At 37.9% G+C, this 17,340-nt stretch overlaps 1 protein-coding gene across 6 annotated transcripts in view; it reads right to left on the bottom strand.

Moving 5' to 3' along the window:
* Positions 1-2,452: 2,452 nt before the first annotated feature.
* pias1b (protein inhibitor of activated STAT, 1b) overlaps positions 2,453-17,340 on the bottom strand; it is a 38,951-nt gene continuing 24,063 nt past the window's right edge. For 2 of the 6 annotated variants that reach the window (XM_053623059.1, XM_053623060.1), the window contains exons 2-15: positions 11,770-12,217; positions 10,634-10,663; positions 10,276-10,360; positions 9,991-10,038; positions 9,575-9,665; positions 9,169-9,303; positions 8,903-9,008; positions 8,711-8,784; positions 7,907-8,067; positions 7,452-7,582; positions 6,895-7,096; positions 6,591-6,730; positions 6,350-6,390; positions 2,453-5,574 (exon numbers count right to left, since the gene is read on the bottom strand). In XM_053623059.1, the coding sequence (XP_053479034.1) occupies positions 5,293-5,574; positions 6,350-6,390; positions 6,591-6,730; positions 6,895-7,096; positions 7,452-7,582; positions 7,907-8,067; positions 8,711-8,784; positions 8,903-9,008; positions 9,169-9,303; positions 9,575-9,665; positions 9,991-10,038; positions 10,276-10,360; positions 10,634-10,663; positions 11,770-12,217 (1,974 nt within the window). In that variant the 3' untranslated portion in view covers positions 2,453-5,292. Of the gene's footprint in view, positions 5,575-6,349; positions 6,391-6,590; positions 6,731-6,894; positions 7,097-7,451; positions 7,583-7,906; positions 8,068-8,710; positions 8,785-8,902; positions 9,009-9,168; positions 9,304-9,574; positions 9,666-9,990; positions 10,039-10,275; positions 10,361-10,633; positions 10,664-11,769; positions 12,218-12,900; positions 13,806-17,121 lie in introns of those variants that run through there. The other 4 variants (XM_053623061.1, XM_053623063.1, XM_053623062.1 and 1 more) reach the window with 4 other exon arrangements.

Here is a 17,340-nt window from a genome sequence, read left to right as displayed (position 1 = left end):
TCTGCACAGCAATAAATTGGCATTAGACATTCTCTGAAACTGCTTTTGTAAGTAAACAATCTTGAGTCCGGATACCAATTAACGAGTTAGAATAGGGCCTCAGGAAGGGAGGTAGATATCAGCTAGGACGGCAGATAGAAGTAGACAGAAGCTCATTGAGACATAAGAAGGGAGTTTTGGTCAGAGAAAAACAAAAAAATAAAGACTCTGTCTGAGTGAAACCTTTTTTTTTTAAAAAAAAGAAACTTTGTCCTCATAAAACCTTTTCAAGAGAAACATCTAACTGCGCATGCTCCACAAATCTAAGATACCATATAGACATGAATAATTAATTATGCGGTAGAAGATTTGTCTGTTTTAAATGAGAAAATATAAATCCCTGCTTAAGATGAGTTCACAGTGGCAGAAATGTATAAAAATGGTTTGCATAATTTAGACTTTCTGCAGACTGTCTTACTTTGTTGTTCAACAAAGTTTGATTACCTTTTGACATCTACAAACCATCTGACTCTGAATTTTTATTTATTTATTTATGTTTACTTAGGCTGGAAAGATTGTTTTCCACGACAATAGCCATTGATTTAGACAGGGGGCGTTAAACTATTAGATTAGTCCACGAGCGCGTGCACGTAAAAGCGTGACGTCAGCACGGAACAACCAATAGTGTTCAACATGGAAAAAAAGCAGGTGCGCGTACTTCCGGTTGAAAAGCGGAAATATGAGGAATTTAAACCCACACTAACCGCAAAAAGCAAAACCGTTGCAGCTGGCCAAAACTCGGGAACAATACTGATTGTGTAAATGCCTAAGTTTACTTTTATAGGCTCACAATGAGAATAAACGGATTGAACACGTATAACCCCAACATCTTTCATTTAATAGACTATAGGCTGAATGTAAATTGTTTTATTTAAATATATATATATATATATATATATATATATATATATATATATATATATATATATATATATATAAATCAAATTGTGAAAATAGGACAGGAATAGTACCACTGCATGCAAATATGTAGCTACCACTCGCAATAAACCCGCAAAGCAGCACATATTTTGTGTCAGATTTTTAATGTGCAGTTTAAGAAGTTGCCAAAGATATGAGATTCAATCCACTGAAAATCTATATCTTTCATGCAAGTCAGTATCAGGGAAATACAGGGGGATTTTATATATCCCTAAAAACCCTTTCTCTGTGAAGTGCTCTTCTTACGGTTTGCGCTGGGGAGTTGAATCAGTTGCGTCACTTTGCTTACAGATGACTGGTGGAATTTGGGGTTGAGTTCTCTTACCCAGAACATCACCTGCCCCTGAGCAGGTTAGCCACGGAGTGTAAATTAATATGGCGATGAACACCGGTAAAAGCTGAACCACCTTCATGGTACCTAAAACCCAGGGTTGGCACAAACTAAACTGAAACTGACATGGCTAGCCACCTAAACCTGCTTCAAGGTACAAACCGCAGTTGTTGTTGCTGCTGTTTTTGTTGTTCATGCATTTTAGGATTAATTAAAGTCAAGGCTGAAGAATTACCTAAAAAAAAAAAAAGTCCATAAAATGTCAAATAAGCTGATGTTAAAAGATTCTTGTTCCTATAAAAGAGAACAGCAGGCAGGTCTGAGAGAGTTTGTACGCTGCTGACAGTGATTTAAATTTAGCTCCAGAATTACTGACAACTTTGGTAAAGATGGCTAAAATAAGTTTGTGAAAAATGTCTTTGTGGTTACTGTCGCAAATCTAAAATTTAGTTGATGTCCATTTATTTGAATATTATTCTTATATACAAGACCATGTGTCAGTTATTACCACCCCTGCATTTAATACCTACTTTGTGCCATTTCCCTTTGCCAAGATAACAGCTCTTCTATAATGAGTCTTCTATAATGAGTCTTGGATAATGCTTGATGAGAGCACAGAGCAAGAAACCAGAGACTGCTCCTCAATACTGAATCTGTCCAGACCCTCCAAGGTCGTCTGTCTTTCTCCCAGTGGTAATGAATGACTGAATACATAAATGGACTTTTTGGCCTCGGTCACCTCATATTTATATCCCACTAGAAACTCATCCATGACTTTTCAAACACTTAAAACATTTTTTATTACCTTTTCTTTACCAAGGGTGAAAATAATTCTGAAGCTGACTATATTGTAAGAATCACAGAGTGTATATACACAGTTGGTGGCCTAGTTACACCCACCGGCCTGCAGGAACTGAAACGACCTCCCCAATCCTGCTTGGTTCCCCTGCTGTGATGATTTCCGTTGTGTGGTTTGGATGTAAGCCATTACTTTAATCAGGTGTATTTATTTCTTCAGTGGTTTGTGCTTATATTTTCTGAGGGTAATAGTCTTGGAAATAACGTATCCCAAATGCAGATCCACATACAGAGCCAAGTAAACCATAAGAGCAGAATATGGATAATAAAGACAGAAATAATGAATAGTTGCATGTGTTTTATTACAGCTAAACCACTCTCTACATAAACAATTAACATTCATTAGGCAAACAATGTATCCCAAATCAAATAAATAATTTGATGTTTTGTACAAACTGATAGTGGCTTGATATACATAATGATTTCTTTCATGATAAAAATAATACAAGAATTTAAGGCAGAGAGCTCTCATGCACACCAGTCTTACCAGTACAGCTAAAATGGGTTAAGTTGTCTAGTGGTAGGATTCTGTCTGGAAACGGTTTAAGTGTCAGTCGAGTATGGCACTGTGTGCCAATTCTTTAGAAAAAAATAAACAACAGTGCTTCTACCTGAATCTAGATATGGACTACTTCATTTTCATGGCTTAAGTTCAGTGTAATCTAATGCCTCACCAAAATGAATTTTCCAGTGCCGACTTTCTTCATGAACAATTCTCAAGATCAAGTCATGGTCCCTCAGTGCACATATATTTTTTAATTTAATGAGTTTAATTAGCATGTACTACATGCATAAATGTTGGCCTATATGAAATAGTAGATAGCGTCTACAGTCAACGTCTATGTTTTGATGAAAGCTTACATTTATACAAGTAATAATGGCTGTGCATAATGAATCAGTGGCTAAATAAATTCTATGATGAGCCGATCATATCATTTCTTAAGGGGTCTTAACAATTGAGCCAGAGTTCGTCCACACTCAGCTGGCTTTCATCGTTTAAGTGTTTAATTGCAATGAAATAGTCAAATCTGACAACACCATAGATTCTGGAGATGGAATCAAAGTACAGAACAGACATAAATCAATATGACAGAACATGGAACACGAGGACGAAAAACAAGATGTGTTTTAAATAATTAATATTGAAATAAATGTACGATGACAGTAAAGCATAATTGTCAAACAAATACTAAAAAATATATAGATTAAAAATAAATAAATTCAGTTTAAAAAAAAAAAAAACAAATAAAAAATTTAAAAAAAAAAAAAATCAAAGCGTGAGGGGAGGGGGTGACGAAGATGATGTGGCTGTGATCTCACCAGGAAAAACATTTAAATAAAACTCAAAAGGTCACTTAAAAGGATAGTTAAGCATTCTGACAATTAAAACCTTCCTTTCTAATTAAGGTAATGCCAGTATGCAGAAACCTATTTTTAGGTTTCTGCATGCCAAAGGAAGATCTATAGGACCAGCGATATAACAAGGCAACACTTTTACAACAGTTTGAAAAGCAAACTCTGCTAAGCCAATAATAATAATAATAATAATAATAAAAGAGTGTGCACCAGATTTTTAAATAGTTGATTTGGTTGGAAAATAGGTCCAAAGATCAAGTTCTTATGCATGTACATGTAGATCATAGATCCAAATATTAATAAAGATCAGTGTTTATGTATTGGCTAAAAAAATCTGGAATTTTTTCCCTCTCAAGCTGTTATGACCCGATCGTCAGTGTGTGTTATATATATATAATATATATATATAATATATATATATATATATATATATACATACACACACACACACACACACACACACATACATATATATACACACACACACTATAAGTAACAAAATATATCAATCGTCAAAATGTTAATCTATCCCTTCAAAGAGATGATTATCACAGTCCTGAAAACGTGACGCTGTAGAAGAGCCGCACGTGACAGCTTTTGAACAGAACTTAATGCAGGAAACAGCAGGTACCAACACTGGATGTAATGGGTGCTAACTACCTCCTGGTACCCGTGTCATTGCTCTTAAACTCTGATCACTGTACTGTAATGCAGCTTTGTTCAGTCTAATCAACATACACAACAGAATCGTTAACAACATTTTTGTTTCCCAATGTCTGGCTCATGATAGTTTGAATTAAGATCTAATTTCATTGTTTCATAAAAACTGAAGGTGGCCAGACCACTAGACCTCAATTAGTCTTCTGTTACAACAGAAAATCCTTAGTTTAAACACAAACTTAGATGACGCATCATGGACAATGTCCTGCAGCTACATGACGTCTAAATATACTTCTTAGGTTAACTGATTCACTTCATAAATGCATCACACTATAGTACCAAACCTTCAATTACATATCTCCCCAGTTGATAAATTACTCATAGCAAACTACTTATCCTCAAATAATTAGCATAATAATATTTAGTTTCATAAGTTGGGAGACGTGTGCAACATGATCTCTGCATAAATATCTGGGAAAAAAAAAAATTATCTTTCGCATACTTTATTGAGAGCTAGATGGAGGTATATGCAAAGCTGGAATAAGAGTTGTCTGCCGTTCTGAGCGTGCCTCGTGGCTAGATCCTGTAATGGCATCAGGAAATGCTTTTATACAGCATACAAACTATATAACTTAAAAGCATCATAAATTACCTGCACAACAAAGTGTCATTAAATAACATACTGACCCCTCAAAAAAGATCAAAATGACTGGGATTGAAATAAGTGTTTGAGGTGAAATAAAATAGCAAAAAGAGTATAAAAGATATAGAATAAGTTTAAGTCAAGGGACAGCACATGGAGAAGTGAAAAAACACCTTCAGTATTCACACAAAAAATATGAACTGAAGTCACTCACTGGGCAGGCAGCGTCCTATTGTTTATATACAAAAGTAAAACTGAAAATAGATATTTCTTCTCTGTACAGCGTTATCTTTTTCATTTTTTTTTTTTTTTACAAAGGTATTTGTCCTCTTTTTTCCCCCCACCCCTCTTTTCCTTCTGTCTCGTTCGTCTCTAAATCCTCTGAAGCGCACCAAGCTTCTCTTGTCTCCCATGGAAGGTGCAGATAGCCCGTCTTGCCAGTCTTTGGGTTGCTGTGCCTGTGTGCTCAGTCGAGTGAGATGACGTCAGGGATGGAGCCGTATATGACTGAGGCAGCTGTGTCTGACCGTGAGCGGGACACACTGCTGTGCCCATGGCTGTCCCGCAGGCTGCTACTGCTGCCCGCGCTGCCATTGGGTGGTGCCAGTGAACTGCTCGGCGCCGTGCCTGCTTGCTCAAGGTACAGCTGTGAGGAGTTATAGGGCAAGAAGCGGAGGAGCTCATGATCGTCTGATGTTGACGCCGAGGCAGATGCTGCGGCTGCTGCTGCCATTACCATGTTGTAATGCTGGCGGTGGGAAAACAGAGGGAGAGGGGTTCAGCTACTGGGCAGCACTGGTTTTAAGATGTTTCACAGGATTTAATATTAGATTTCTATTTCTTTCTAACACGTTCACAAGGACTTGTATCGTGCACATGCCACAATAATCTAAGGCTAATAATACATTAAAAAAAAAAAAAGTTATTTAACAAATAAAACTTATAGCATTGAACATTTATGGAAGGAGCCTCCAGTGTCAGCTTATTGTTCCACACAGGAAAGTTTTCAGGACAGAGACTTTGCTCTTTCAAGGTTTCTCGGAAACATGACAATTATATTTTTGTCTGTCTTATTAGCTTTAAGAAAGGGGAAAAAACCAGACTAGTGAGGAAATGACTTTTTATAGCTGCTACAATGGAAGAGATAACAGGAATTAACTAGCTTCAAAAGATTAAACAACTATAAATGGATTTAAAAAGTATTACGTTTCTCCTTAAATACACTTTCAAAAATTGTTATCGTTGGCATACTGCTGTGTTTCAAGAGGAATAAAACACTTTGGGACTTGCTGCTGATTAGAAATCAACTTCATGGTGAGATCACACCACCCTGTCCTTGATTATTTTCATATAACAGCACGCTGCCTCGGGTTTCAATCCTTACATCTAAAACAACTAAACAAAAAACAAAGCCCCATGCAGAACACCTTCGATTCCTAGGTTCTCATTCATTTACATGCAAGGTTACTTGAAAGGTTCCCTTACAGCTAAGCTTTAGAGCACAAGTCAGATTCAGAGCTTACCGGATGATTTTCCCCTGGTAAAAATGAAAAGAAATTCAGATCTGTGGAACAAAAACAAAGAATATAAACAACAGGACATATTACAAATACTCAACTGCCTTGGAGTGAGTACAGATTCTATATAAGGTAGAGCAACTTGGGGAAAAAAAAAAATCACCAAACAGCGTTTACTGCAGTTTTATGAAACTGGGAACACAGACGGCCCATAAGCCCCATGCACCCATGCGTTTGGGCCTCATACCTGACAGGTCACTGGGCGTGTGGTAATAGTGGCGGTAGTCCTGAATGAGAGGAGGTGGAGGGGGAATGTAATTTGTCTCCACTGCTGGCATGCTCGGAGCTCGCGTCACTGGAGATGCCTGATGGTGAAGATTCAACACCCTGTTGGGATAAAATTAAATAATCGACTGTAAAATTGAATTGTACAAGTGAACGGGAAAATGCTCTCACAATTAATTAATACCCATCTACGGTAGTCATTGAGTAGTAGCATTTTTTGGGCTGAGGTGTGGGGGGTAGGTATTGAGGAAGGAAGGAAGACGAACCCTTTAGTGACTGGTGGTGAGGTGGGTGAAAGAGATGGACATGCTCGTTTAGGAGGAGGTTCTTCATCATCATCATCGTCATCATCATCATCATCTGAGGAGCTGTCCAGTGTAAGGTCAATCACTTCCACTTTTTTATTGTTGCTACTGCTGGTGTGTGATGAACTGTTTTTGTGCTCAGATAGCACTGGTCGACATGAACCTGTTCAAATGACAGATCAAAAGGAACAAACAAACTTAATTTAGATTCGAGTAATAAAAGCACGTGGGTGTCATTTGGTGCTGCGCACTCTGATCTCCATCTCAACATTTGGTTTTACACTCAGATTACATCTTGAGATTTTGACCCAGATTGCTACAGATGTTCATTTATTTAAAACCTACAGTGCTTCAGGAATAGCCAGAAGTGTACCGTTAACTTTATCAATGAGTAAAGCAATAAAGACAATATACGACTACAAGAGATGCTATATTGGCTCATGGATCAAGTAATTAACTAGGAGCAATAGAGTGTGTCCCCTCTAGAGGGCAACAAAGCGAGTGTTAGCGGTGCGTACCGTCTAAGCCGTTGGATGAAGCAGACACCTCCTGCACCACCTTTTTGGAGATCATAGGTGCCCAGCTACCATCCTCCTTAAACTGGATCTCATCACAGTCTACACAACTGTTTAAGATCTCCATGAACAACCTGAACAACAACAACACCACCACCACAATCAGCTTCTTTTATTAAGGAGCCATTCTCAACAGCTGCAGAAGTTAAGACAAATTATAACTGAGGCAAATGAATGGCATACAATACAAATCCAAATATTAAGACAGACAAAACATCTGGTGATATTTCTCAAAAAGAATATCTAGTAATTACTGAGATTTGGTTTAGGTGGACTAAGGAAGAAAAACCTTAAAAGTTACAGAAAGGGCACACAAATGAGTTTGGTGCTTTTACCGTTTCAAAGGCCACAGACTAACAATTAGTAATTAGACTAAAAATTAGCAATGGGACACTGACCCATCGATGATGAGGTGTTCATATGGGGCCTTCTTGTCACAGACTGGACACACCCAGGTGGGTTTTTTCTCATTCATTTGGATGTAGAGTGTAGCGTCAAAGCACTGCAGGTGTGAGCAGGTCAGCGCTCGGCACGGAACCATCAGCCGCATCTTCCCCAGCTGACATGTATTCACACACATACAATCAGAATTAAATCATATGAGATATGTGATATATGTATATATGTGTGTGTGTATATATATATATATATATATATATATATATATATATATATATATATATATATATATATATATATATATATACATACACACACACATATACATACACACACACACACACACACACACACATACATACATATACACACACACATACATACACATACATACATACACACATATATATTATATATATATACATATATATACATACATATACATACACACACACACACACACACACACACACAATATCTCACAAAAGTGAGTACACCCCTCATATTTTTGTAAGTATTTGATTATATCTTTTCATGTGACAACACTGAAGAAATGACACTTTTCCACAATGTAAAGTAGTGAGTGTACAGCTTGTGTAACAGTGTAAATTTGCTGTCCCCTCAAAATAACTCAGCACACAGCCATTAATGTCTAAACCGCTGGCAGCAAAAGTGGGTACACCCCAAAGTGAGATACTGTATATATGTATACACACAGTTATATACCATACAGTTAGTAGTTAAAGTTTTTATAGGTGTTTATCTGTACATCATTGTAACTACAACAAAAAGACAAAGCATACCGGACAGAGAAGGGAGACTCTCAGACTAGTGGTAGCAATCTCACTGTCAGGGTCAGCTGTCAACTTCTCTTTGACTGTTGAAATTTAAAGAGCAATTTATGACTAACAATTTAACACAGCAAATACAAACGTATTAATATAGCAGCTTTGGCCATGCATCATCCAAAATATCATTTCCACTACTGAACTCACTGAGTGCTCTTGAGTGGTCTGGGTTCCTGATGCCTTTCGACCTTAGTCTCTGCAGCAATACTGAAGAGGACTGCTGTCGGACGAGGTACACTGCCATGGAATAACTCTAAAAAACAAATGACAGAAGAGACCTCTCTTTATACAGATTCAGCATAATATAAAAAATAAAAAAAAATAAAAAAAACAATATTTCTCCGCATCATTCATAGAAATAATAAAGCAACGCCGGCTGGCAGCAGCAACTCCATCACGGTCTCATTACTTACCCTGCCGATTTCTGACGTCCAAGATACCACAATAGTGTTGGGGACTGTTGTGGATAAACGGACCAGAGAGGTAATGTTGATGGGCCTGCTTGGTCTTTTTGGCTCTACTCCATTTTTAGTTGGAGGAAGATAGCCCTAACGACAATCAGAAAAACAACAACTGCGTGATAAAACACAAATGGAAACTGTATGTACCTGTACCAAGGCAAAACCTTTTTTAATTCCGTTTAATAATCTCATCAAATGAGTAATTCACTGGTTGAAGAGCCCAGAAATATTTGGTGCAGCATCAAAACTATTATGAGCCTCAATTAAGAACATTTGACGTGAAACTTCAAGCTTGGCTTTCGTCACAACCAGATTAAGACTTTTTTTTTATAAGCGAATTTGACAAGCTCAGACTCACGGGGAGGTTACAGGGCTTTCCGTTCACTTTCACACAGAGGTTTGGTGGGAAATGGTCTTCCTGAGGACAACTTGTCTCTGATAAGCAAAACCTGCAAAAGATAAAGCAGATAAAGCACTAAGAAATGTGTGGGAATGATCCCACAGAAACCCAAACAGAAAACACACTGGAATGTAACAACAAACTAAGCAATTAGGAACAAATAAGGAACAAGCTGTGCTTTCATGTATATTGTATAACTAAAAGGAAAAGGGAGCATTTTGTGTTCATTTTTTTTTTCTTAAACCACATTCTTCTCATTCAAGTTTCACAATGAAACGATGCAATTCATAAATCAGTTTTTATAATAAAAAGACTACCTTGCATTAATTGTCTTTGTGTGTTTCACTTTGAATGAAAAAGTTCTATAATCATACCTTAACTGAACTTGTACTGAAAAGTCACATTTGGTCCCAGAGATGTCCCTATGAAACAGAGAAAGGCAAGGAGTGAGAGAGAAAAACAGCTAAAGCAGGTTTGAGACTGCTAAACTTTGTGTGATGGGTATGTGTGTATATAAAAATTATTACTTGACAACCCAAGTGTGCAAAACTCCCCATTCACATTATGCAACTATTAGTATCCCTACTGATTTGCAAACTTGATCTGCATCATGGTTACTAGTCGTGGTATGCAAACCAACGCTCCTCCCCCATACTTACATTGAGCTGCTGATCTGTTGGACTTGCTGTGGCGTCAACGCAAATGCAAAGCACGTTTCCTGAAACCTCTGATTGTTGTCTGAGGCTGGAAATACAATAGCGTGCAAGGGAATTAGGCAGATAAATCATGAGAATAAAACTGAAACAGTAGTTGATGTGTGAAGGGTATAGTATTTTATAATGGTTGGTAGCTTTTATAGTTATGTGGGGAAGTATTCTGAAAGCGTCTTAGAATTGAACATTAACATTTTTTTTTCCCCCACCAAGATTACAAACACAAGAACCAATTTACTGATTCTCTTCTGTGGTATACCACTCTAAATGCAATTCAAACTGTACATGTCCAAAAAGAACTTACTCAATTTAAACTGCTTATAGTAAGGAAGAACTTGAAGGAAAGAGAGACAGAAAGAAAATTATTCATTCATACATTCATTTATTAGAAACTAAAATGTTAAATGTTTTATTCTATTGTTCTCGAACATTTATTTGCAACACAAGGTGTGGCAAATGCATGTTTGTAAAAAAGGTACTTTTCCTGGTTATACCAATAACGTGGGGCTAGAAATACTGTGGATCATAGACATGTGAGAAAATCATTCTGCTGAATGTCTCGGGCTGGAATTGCTTTTGTACTAGAACAGCGGTCCAAAATCTCACACTGAAACTCCACGCATTGTATTAAACTGGCTTAATTTTTTATAGTAAACATAATAACATTTTACAGGTTTAACTAACAGACAACGTCTTTTCTTGTCCTGTAAAGTTAAAATTTCCAAGACACAAGGTTTTCATAGCGACATTTTAAAAACTTTGGACCTTAGCGATGCACCATCATTGGCAGTGATTTCATTTTCCTAAAATGTAGGCTTGTTTACGCTTTTGTTGTACTGAGTGTTTTCCCCGAATCTGCTTGACCACAGGAACTTCCACAAACTAAATTTTCACAACCATGTGATTATAAAGTGCCAAAATGTCATAGTGATTAAATTTTAAATTTAAGTTCAAGCGAATATGATTTAACTAGGTAGATTGGTAAATGTAATTTTTTATATAAAAGGTAAACAACTTCTCTGAGTAATATGTAACATAAGTTGTTCTTAGGCTGAATATAGGCTAGTTTCTATTCATGTAATGTCATGAGATTCGTGGTTGTGGTTATGTCACGTCCACCTTGTTTTAAAGCTCAAACCTTTGCAATGCCAACATTCACTCACTGCAATAAGATATCTGTTGCCCATCTCTGCCCACTAACCGAGGGTCACTAAAACGAGTAAGCTTGCGAGTGGACTCAAATATGTACACCACCTTTCCAATGATACTGCCTCCATTATTTTTAGCACCACTGCTATATATAGCCTCACTGGACCTTATCCAACCTGATAAGCCATAAATCATTTCAAGAGCACCTTGATGTCAGTGTCACCAAGTAGAAAGAACCAGCTGGGTCTAGAGTGGGGGAGGAGAAAAAAAAAAAAAAAAAAAATCACTTACCCAGGCTGGTGGGCTTGATCAGTTCATCCAGCACGTCGTAGAAAGGAAGCCTCTGAAGCTTGACGTCTGGATGGACAGGATGCAGGGCAGAAGACAGGTGTGGAAGGCCCAGCTCATGCTTTGGCCCCAGGAGTGAGACAGGCAGCAGAGGCGAAGGCGCGCCATGGCTGTCAAACCCAAGTTGGGCGAGGCTCGCAGGTAAACCTGCGGATGCTACACCTGTTGTGGAGTGGACCCCAGGGAGAGAGAGGTCTGTCGGGGACACCATTTTTGTGGGGAAGCGGCGGCGGTACAACTCCTTGATCTTCATCTGTACAGCGGGACTACAGCCAGCCTTCAGCAAGTGGAGTGCTTTGGTCAATAGTTCGTGCTTTCTTCCGTGCTTATTGCGACCAGCGTATCCTAGGAGTACTTGCAGTTCAGAGACACGCAGGCTCATCACCATTTGCTGTTATGCCAAAGGAGAGACAGAAAGAAAACATGAACTTCGTTGCCACTGTGGTCTGATACTACTGACCCAGAAAACAAATAAAATGACAAACTGATTTTGGTTTTAATTAATAATCATATGTTAGAATGTAACAAAATATACATCTTAAAAACTTCAACAAGCCTTACAACAAGCACACCAATTTACTGTAAGATTTATACTGTTCCCAGTTACTGATGTACCCAACACACTGGCTTCAAAACCCTGCTTCACAGCTTCTCTCAGTTTATCTTTCGGGCATATAATAATACGGACGATATCTTGTCCCAGAGATACCAGGACAAGTTTCTTGAGTCACATTAATAACTACATAAAAAAAATGCAAACATAAGATAAATTTAAAAATAGTAAGACATATTTTCTTGTGAGAACATGCAGTTCTGAAGCTTCCTGTGATGGGTAAACAACTCCTTGATTGAAATCCCAGATTAAACCAAAACTAAAAAACACTTATAATTCTTATATTGCATTTTAACTAAACGGCCTAACACCCAACATTTGGTTTCTATAAAACTGCTCCAGGAGAGAGCAAAGATTGTGAGATATTGGGGGAAGGGAAGACAGAATCTAAACTTGAACCAGCGAGCTTTCATAACAAAAGCAGTGAAGCAAAGCGCCAATGAAAACAAAGAACTGCAGACCTTAGCAGCTCACATTTCTCCATCTTTGTGACCACTCTCTTCTTGTCAGTTTATTGCCAGCTGGACTGTTCATGTAAAACAGACACAAACACATTTTTATTAAACTTGCCCATCCCCCACAAGCACAAACATACTGTCTAAGAAAGGGAGGCCAGACTCAGACTCTTTTCCTCTAATGGCACAAACCGACATCTGAAGAAAAGTAGCAGGAGACACGGGTTACATGCCAATCTGTATCTATAAATTGAGTATACGTTGACTAAAAGTCCCAAAAAGAAGATACTCCATGTTTAGGCAGGTCCTCAAGTGCATCACTCATAACGCTTCCACATAATGTAGATCCTTTCATTTTTTCACATGCACAGAAAGTCACACAAAATTGTGACAGACCCTAACCCAAGACTGTAAAGAAGAAAGTAATGTATTCACACAATATTAATGCAGAATTGCAACATGTGCTAACATACAGGAGTCATCAAGGAATTGATCAATATTATCAAAATGGCTCGTCATTGCCTTAGGTTATGATTGGGTAGGTTTTCATTTCTACCATCGCTGCACCACCCCCACTGTCGTTTTGCTTTTTGAAAGTAATAAAAATCATTTAGTTCAGTTAGAGAAAGGGCACTACAATAAAAAGCTGAACGAGTCGCAGCACTGATAAGCAGGAGTCAGGTTTCATTTAGCACGAGTGAGAGTGAGGTGAGCTGACTGACAACACGATGGAGGAAGATTTGGTTCCAAAGGTTCTATGTTTAATATAAGCGAGTACGTCATTATACTGTTTTGTTGTTGTGTTTTTCATTAAGAATAATAATGAACCGATCATTCAAGCAACGGTCGCCCCCGAATTGCTGCTAGTTCAAAAGCGAAAATGCGCATGGCCGCACGGGCATTCAAAAGCACTTTACAATTTATTTATTTATTCATTCATTTTCATATGATTCATTTACATGTGATTCATATTCATGTGATTCATATTCATGTGATTCATATCCATGTGATTCATTTTCATGTGATTCATTTACCTTTTCTCTTCTCTCCTCCCTTCCCCAAAGATTTCATTGAGAAGAGGGGGGGGGGGGGAATAATAAAAAAAAAAGAAAAGAAAAAGGAAAACAAAATTAAAAGTACCACCCCCCATTTAAAATGTAATGTGTTACATTACTGCGTTATTAGTAAAAGAAATTAGATTACAGTAACGTGTTACTTTGTAACACGGTATACCCAACTCTGCACACCACTGATCAAGACATACAGATGGGTGAAATTACTCCCATTATGGTCCATTATCTATAAAAATCCTCAGTCTATTAGAAAAGTGTTGAGCCACCCCTAGCTGGTTTAAAAATAAAAAAATTAATAAATAAACAATATTCATAACATATTCAAGCAACAAAGCAAAATATGAAATCCATAACTTTACTTTCAACTGTCGAGTCATTCTGCAACCAGATAAAATCATATCGCATGGTTAAATTAGTCACTGCAGATTGGATAAACCTAAATCCGATAACTTGTGAGCCAATTTTCTCCAAAAGTGAACTTTGCTCACCTGCATACAAATTAGACAACAGAGTTCACTTACCAATCTTTTAGTAAATATGTGGTGTGTTAATGTTTTTTAGGTCAAGCCAAACAAACGAAAAACAAAAACAAATAACATACAGGAATTTCAGTATTGCTGATTTTCTTCATACGCACGTGTATATTCAGAAATGGAAATCACCCATAAACTATCGAACACGTTTGTGGAACAGCTGACGTACATTTATTGATACCCACAATACTGCATAAAAGGTCATGCTCACAGAGAGCTGAAAACATTAACCAGTGAAAGGGGGCTGTGGCTCAGGTGGTAGAGCGGGTTGTCCACTAATCGTAGGGTGAGCGGTTGGATTACCAGCCCACATGACTCCACTTGTCGAAGTGTCCTTGGGCAAGACACTGAACCCCAAGTAGCTCCCGATGGCAAGCTAGCATCTCTGCTACCATTGGTGTGTACGTGTGAATGGGTGAGTGAGACACAGTTTAAAGCACTTTGGAAAAAAGTGCTATATAAGTGCAGACCATTTACCAAAGACTGCTCATATATTCTTCACGCAATTTGAATTTGCATGAATGAGACTGTCGTATGGCTTAACCTTGACAAAACTAAATTTGTCACTGAAATGACACATCTGTGTAGCAGTAGTCGACATATCAAAAGACTCGATAAGTCTGACATTTTACATTTTTTTTAGTACATTGACTAGGAACAGGAAATTGTTCAACCATGACTTCCTGTTTAACAGGGGTATAATTACAAGGTAACACATAAGCCAAATTCCTTTAGTCATTCAAAACAATGAACTGCAGAAGTTAGTTGCATCACCTACATCACCGCGAGTTGTTGGAAGGGTTTCAAGAAAAAAGCCTCTACTCTCATCCAGAAACACTCAAGCATCTTCAGTTTGCCAGACACTACTGGAACTTCAAATGCGATCGGGTTCTCTGGTCAGATGAAACCAAAATAGAGCTTTTTGGCAATAAACACCAGAGGTGGTTTTGGCGCACACAGAGAGGTAGCCATATGGAAAAGTACCTAATGTCCACGGTTTAATATGGTGGTGGCTTTAATGTTTTTCTGTCAGAGGACCTGGACATTATTAGGATGCATGGCATCAAAGGACCGTCAACTATCAACAGATATTAAATGAAAACCTGACTGCCTCTGCCAGAAAGCTTAAAATAGCCCGTGGTTGGATCTTCCAGAAGGACAACATTTTTGTGATTTTTTTTAAACAAAAGATTAAACAAAGAATTTCTCACAATTTTCTTTGCTCATATTTACCAAGGGTTACAATATTAGTGGAGGGCACTGTACACATTCATCAGATTCTGCTGACTCCCTAATAGTTGCTGCATTCAACTTACATACCAAGAGTATCAGACAATATGTCCATATAAAAAGTGCATTTTCTCTACAGGTCCAATCTTTAGGGAATCTGTGGAAATCTGTATTTTCCTAGGGGGAAAAAAAAAAATCTACAGTGTGGAGGATTTTTGGGTAACCAACAAAACCAAAAAAAAGTCAGGGGAGGAAAATTACTCTAAAACATGTTCCTGAGATGCTGTGAATCACAATGTCAATCCTGTAATAGTGATTCATAGTAAATCAGCCAGAACTGTCAGGTTTGAACTGCTAAACAGGTTTGAATTTTTTTTAATTACATGTCATATGGCAGATCAGATACATGCCTTAAGAAGGCTTTTCCCTTTGACAGTCTTTTTGCCAGATAGCTAACTATAATCAGCCTCAAAGATCCACGGAGCACCACAGACAATTTCTAAACAACTGTCAGAATAATCTTCAACATGGAGAAAGACACAGCACGACCTACATTATGAAACAACTTACAATAGCATTTCTCTGCCAGAAAGGGTGAAATGTCAAAATCCTAAAGGAGTCATATGATTTTTTAAAAATGTTTTTAAAACATGAATTATTTTGTTTATTGGGTGTAATAGAATAGGTTAACATGCTTTAATGTTTAAAAAACGCATTATTTGTCAAACAGTGTACATTATAGCATTTCCTCTATTCCCAGGTTGCCTGAAATGCTCAGATTTCTGCAAAGCCCCTCCTTCCGAAAAGCCCAGAGTGCTCTGATTGGCCAGCTGACCCGTTGCATGGTGATTGGCCAAAAGTCTCACACGCGAGTTGGAAATGTAACACTCCTTGGGTTAGCTCCAACCTCCAAAGCTTCTAAAGCAATTCTAAGCTCCTACGCAACATGTAGTCGGTTTTACCGTATCAGTTCGAGCCCAATTCAGAAAAAGCGGATGATTAAGCGGAAGAAAGTCTGCAAGCATGACTTGAGCAGAACGTTTCACAGTGGTAATTTTATTTATTTATTTTTTAACTCTCACCTTTCAGATACGATGTAAAATTCGACCCTCTATTCGACAGCTCTGTGTGTACAGAGTTACCCATGTGATATCCCTTTGGAAAGCTAAGATTTTTGTGATTCGATCGATATAAACCGTTTCAAGATACAATCACAACTACCATCGACATACCTGTCAGACCACCAACATACAAACACACATTAAATAAAACTGAAGTGACTTAAACTTTAGCTAGCACGTTAGCGGAGGTCTACAACGAAGCCACAACACAAAACTCCACATTTGAACAATCAATAGCAGATACTTTATAAAATAATCAAACACACTTACAGGTTCTGATTCAGAAGCGCAAGATTGTCCGAGCAAAGTGGGTATCGCCCCGCTTTTCAGGAGTAGCTTTGTGTGTAGCCTGCCTTGTACTCGCCCAGGTTCAGGAAGCGGTCCTCCGTAAAATGCGCTGTGCACAAGCAAACGTTTGGGTTGTACTACTCAAGAAGAGCGTTATAAGTAAACAATAACCACTGATTCCGAATTTCATCCGTTTTCGGA

This window comes from Ictalurus furcatus, chromosome 4 (assembly GCF_023375685.1).
Source record: "Ictalurus furcatus strain D&B chromosome 4, Billie_1.0, whole genome shotgun sequence".
In the NCBI taxonomy this organism is placed as follows: Eukaryota; Metazoa; Chordata; class Actinopteri; order Siluriformes; family Ictaluridae; genus Ictalurus; species Ictalurus furcatus.
The sequence above is the reverse complement of the archived record's forward strand: the minus strand, read 5'-3'. Positions and strand labels throughout refer to the sequence as shown.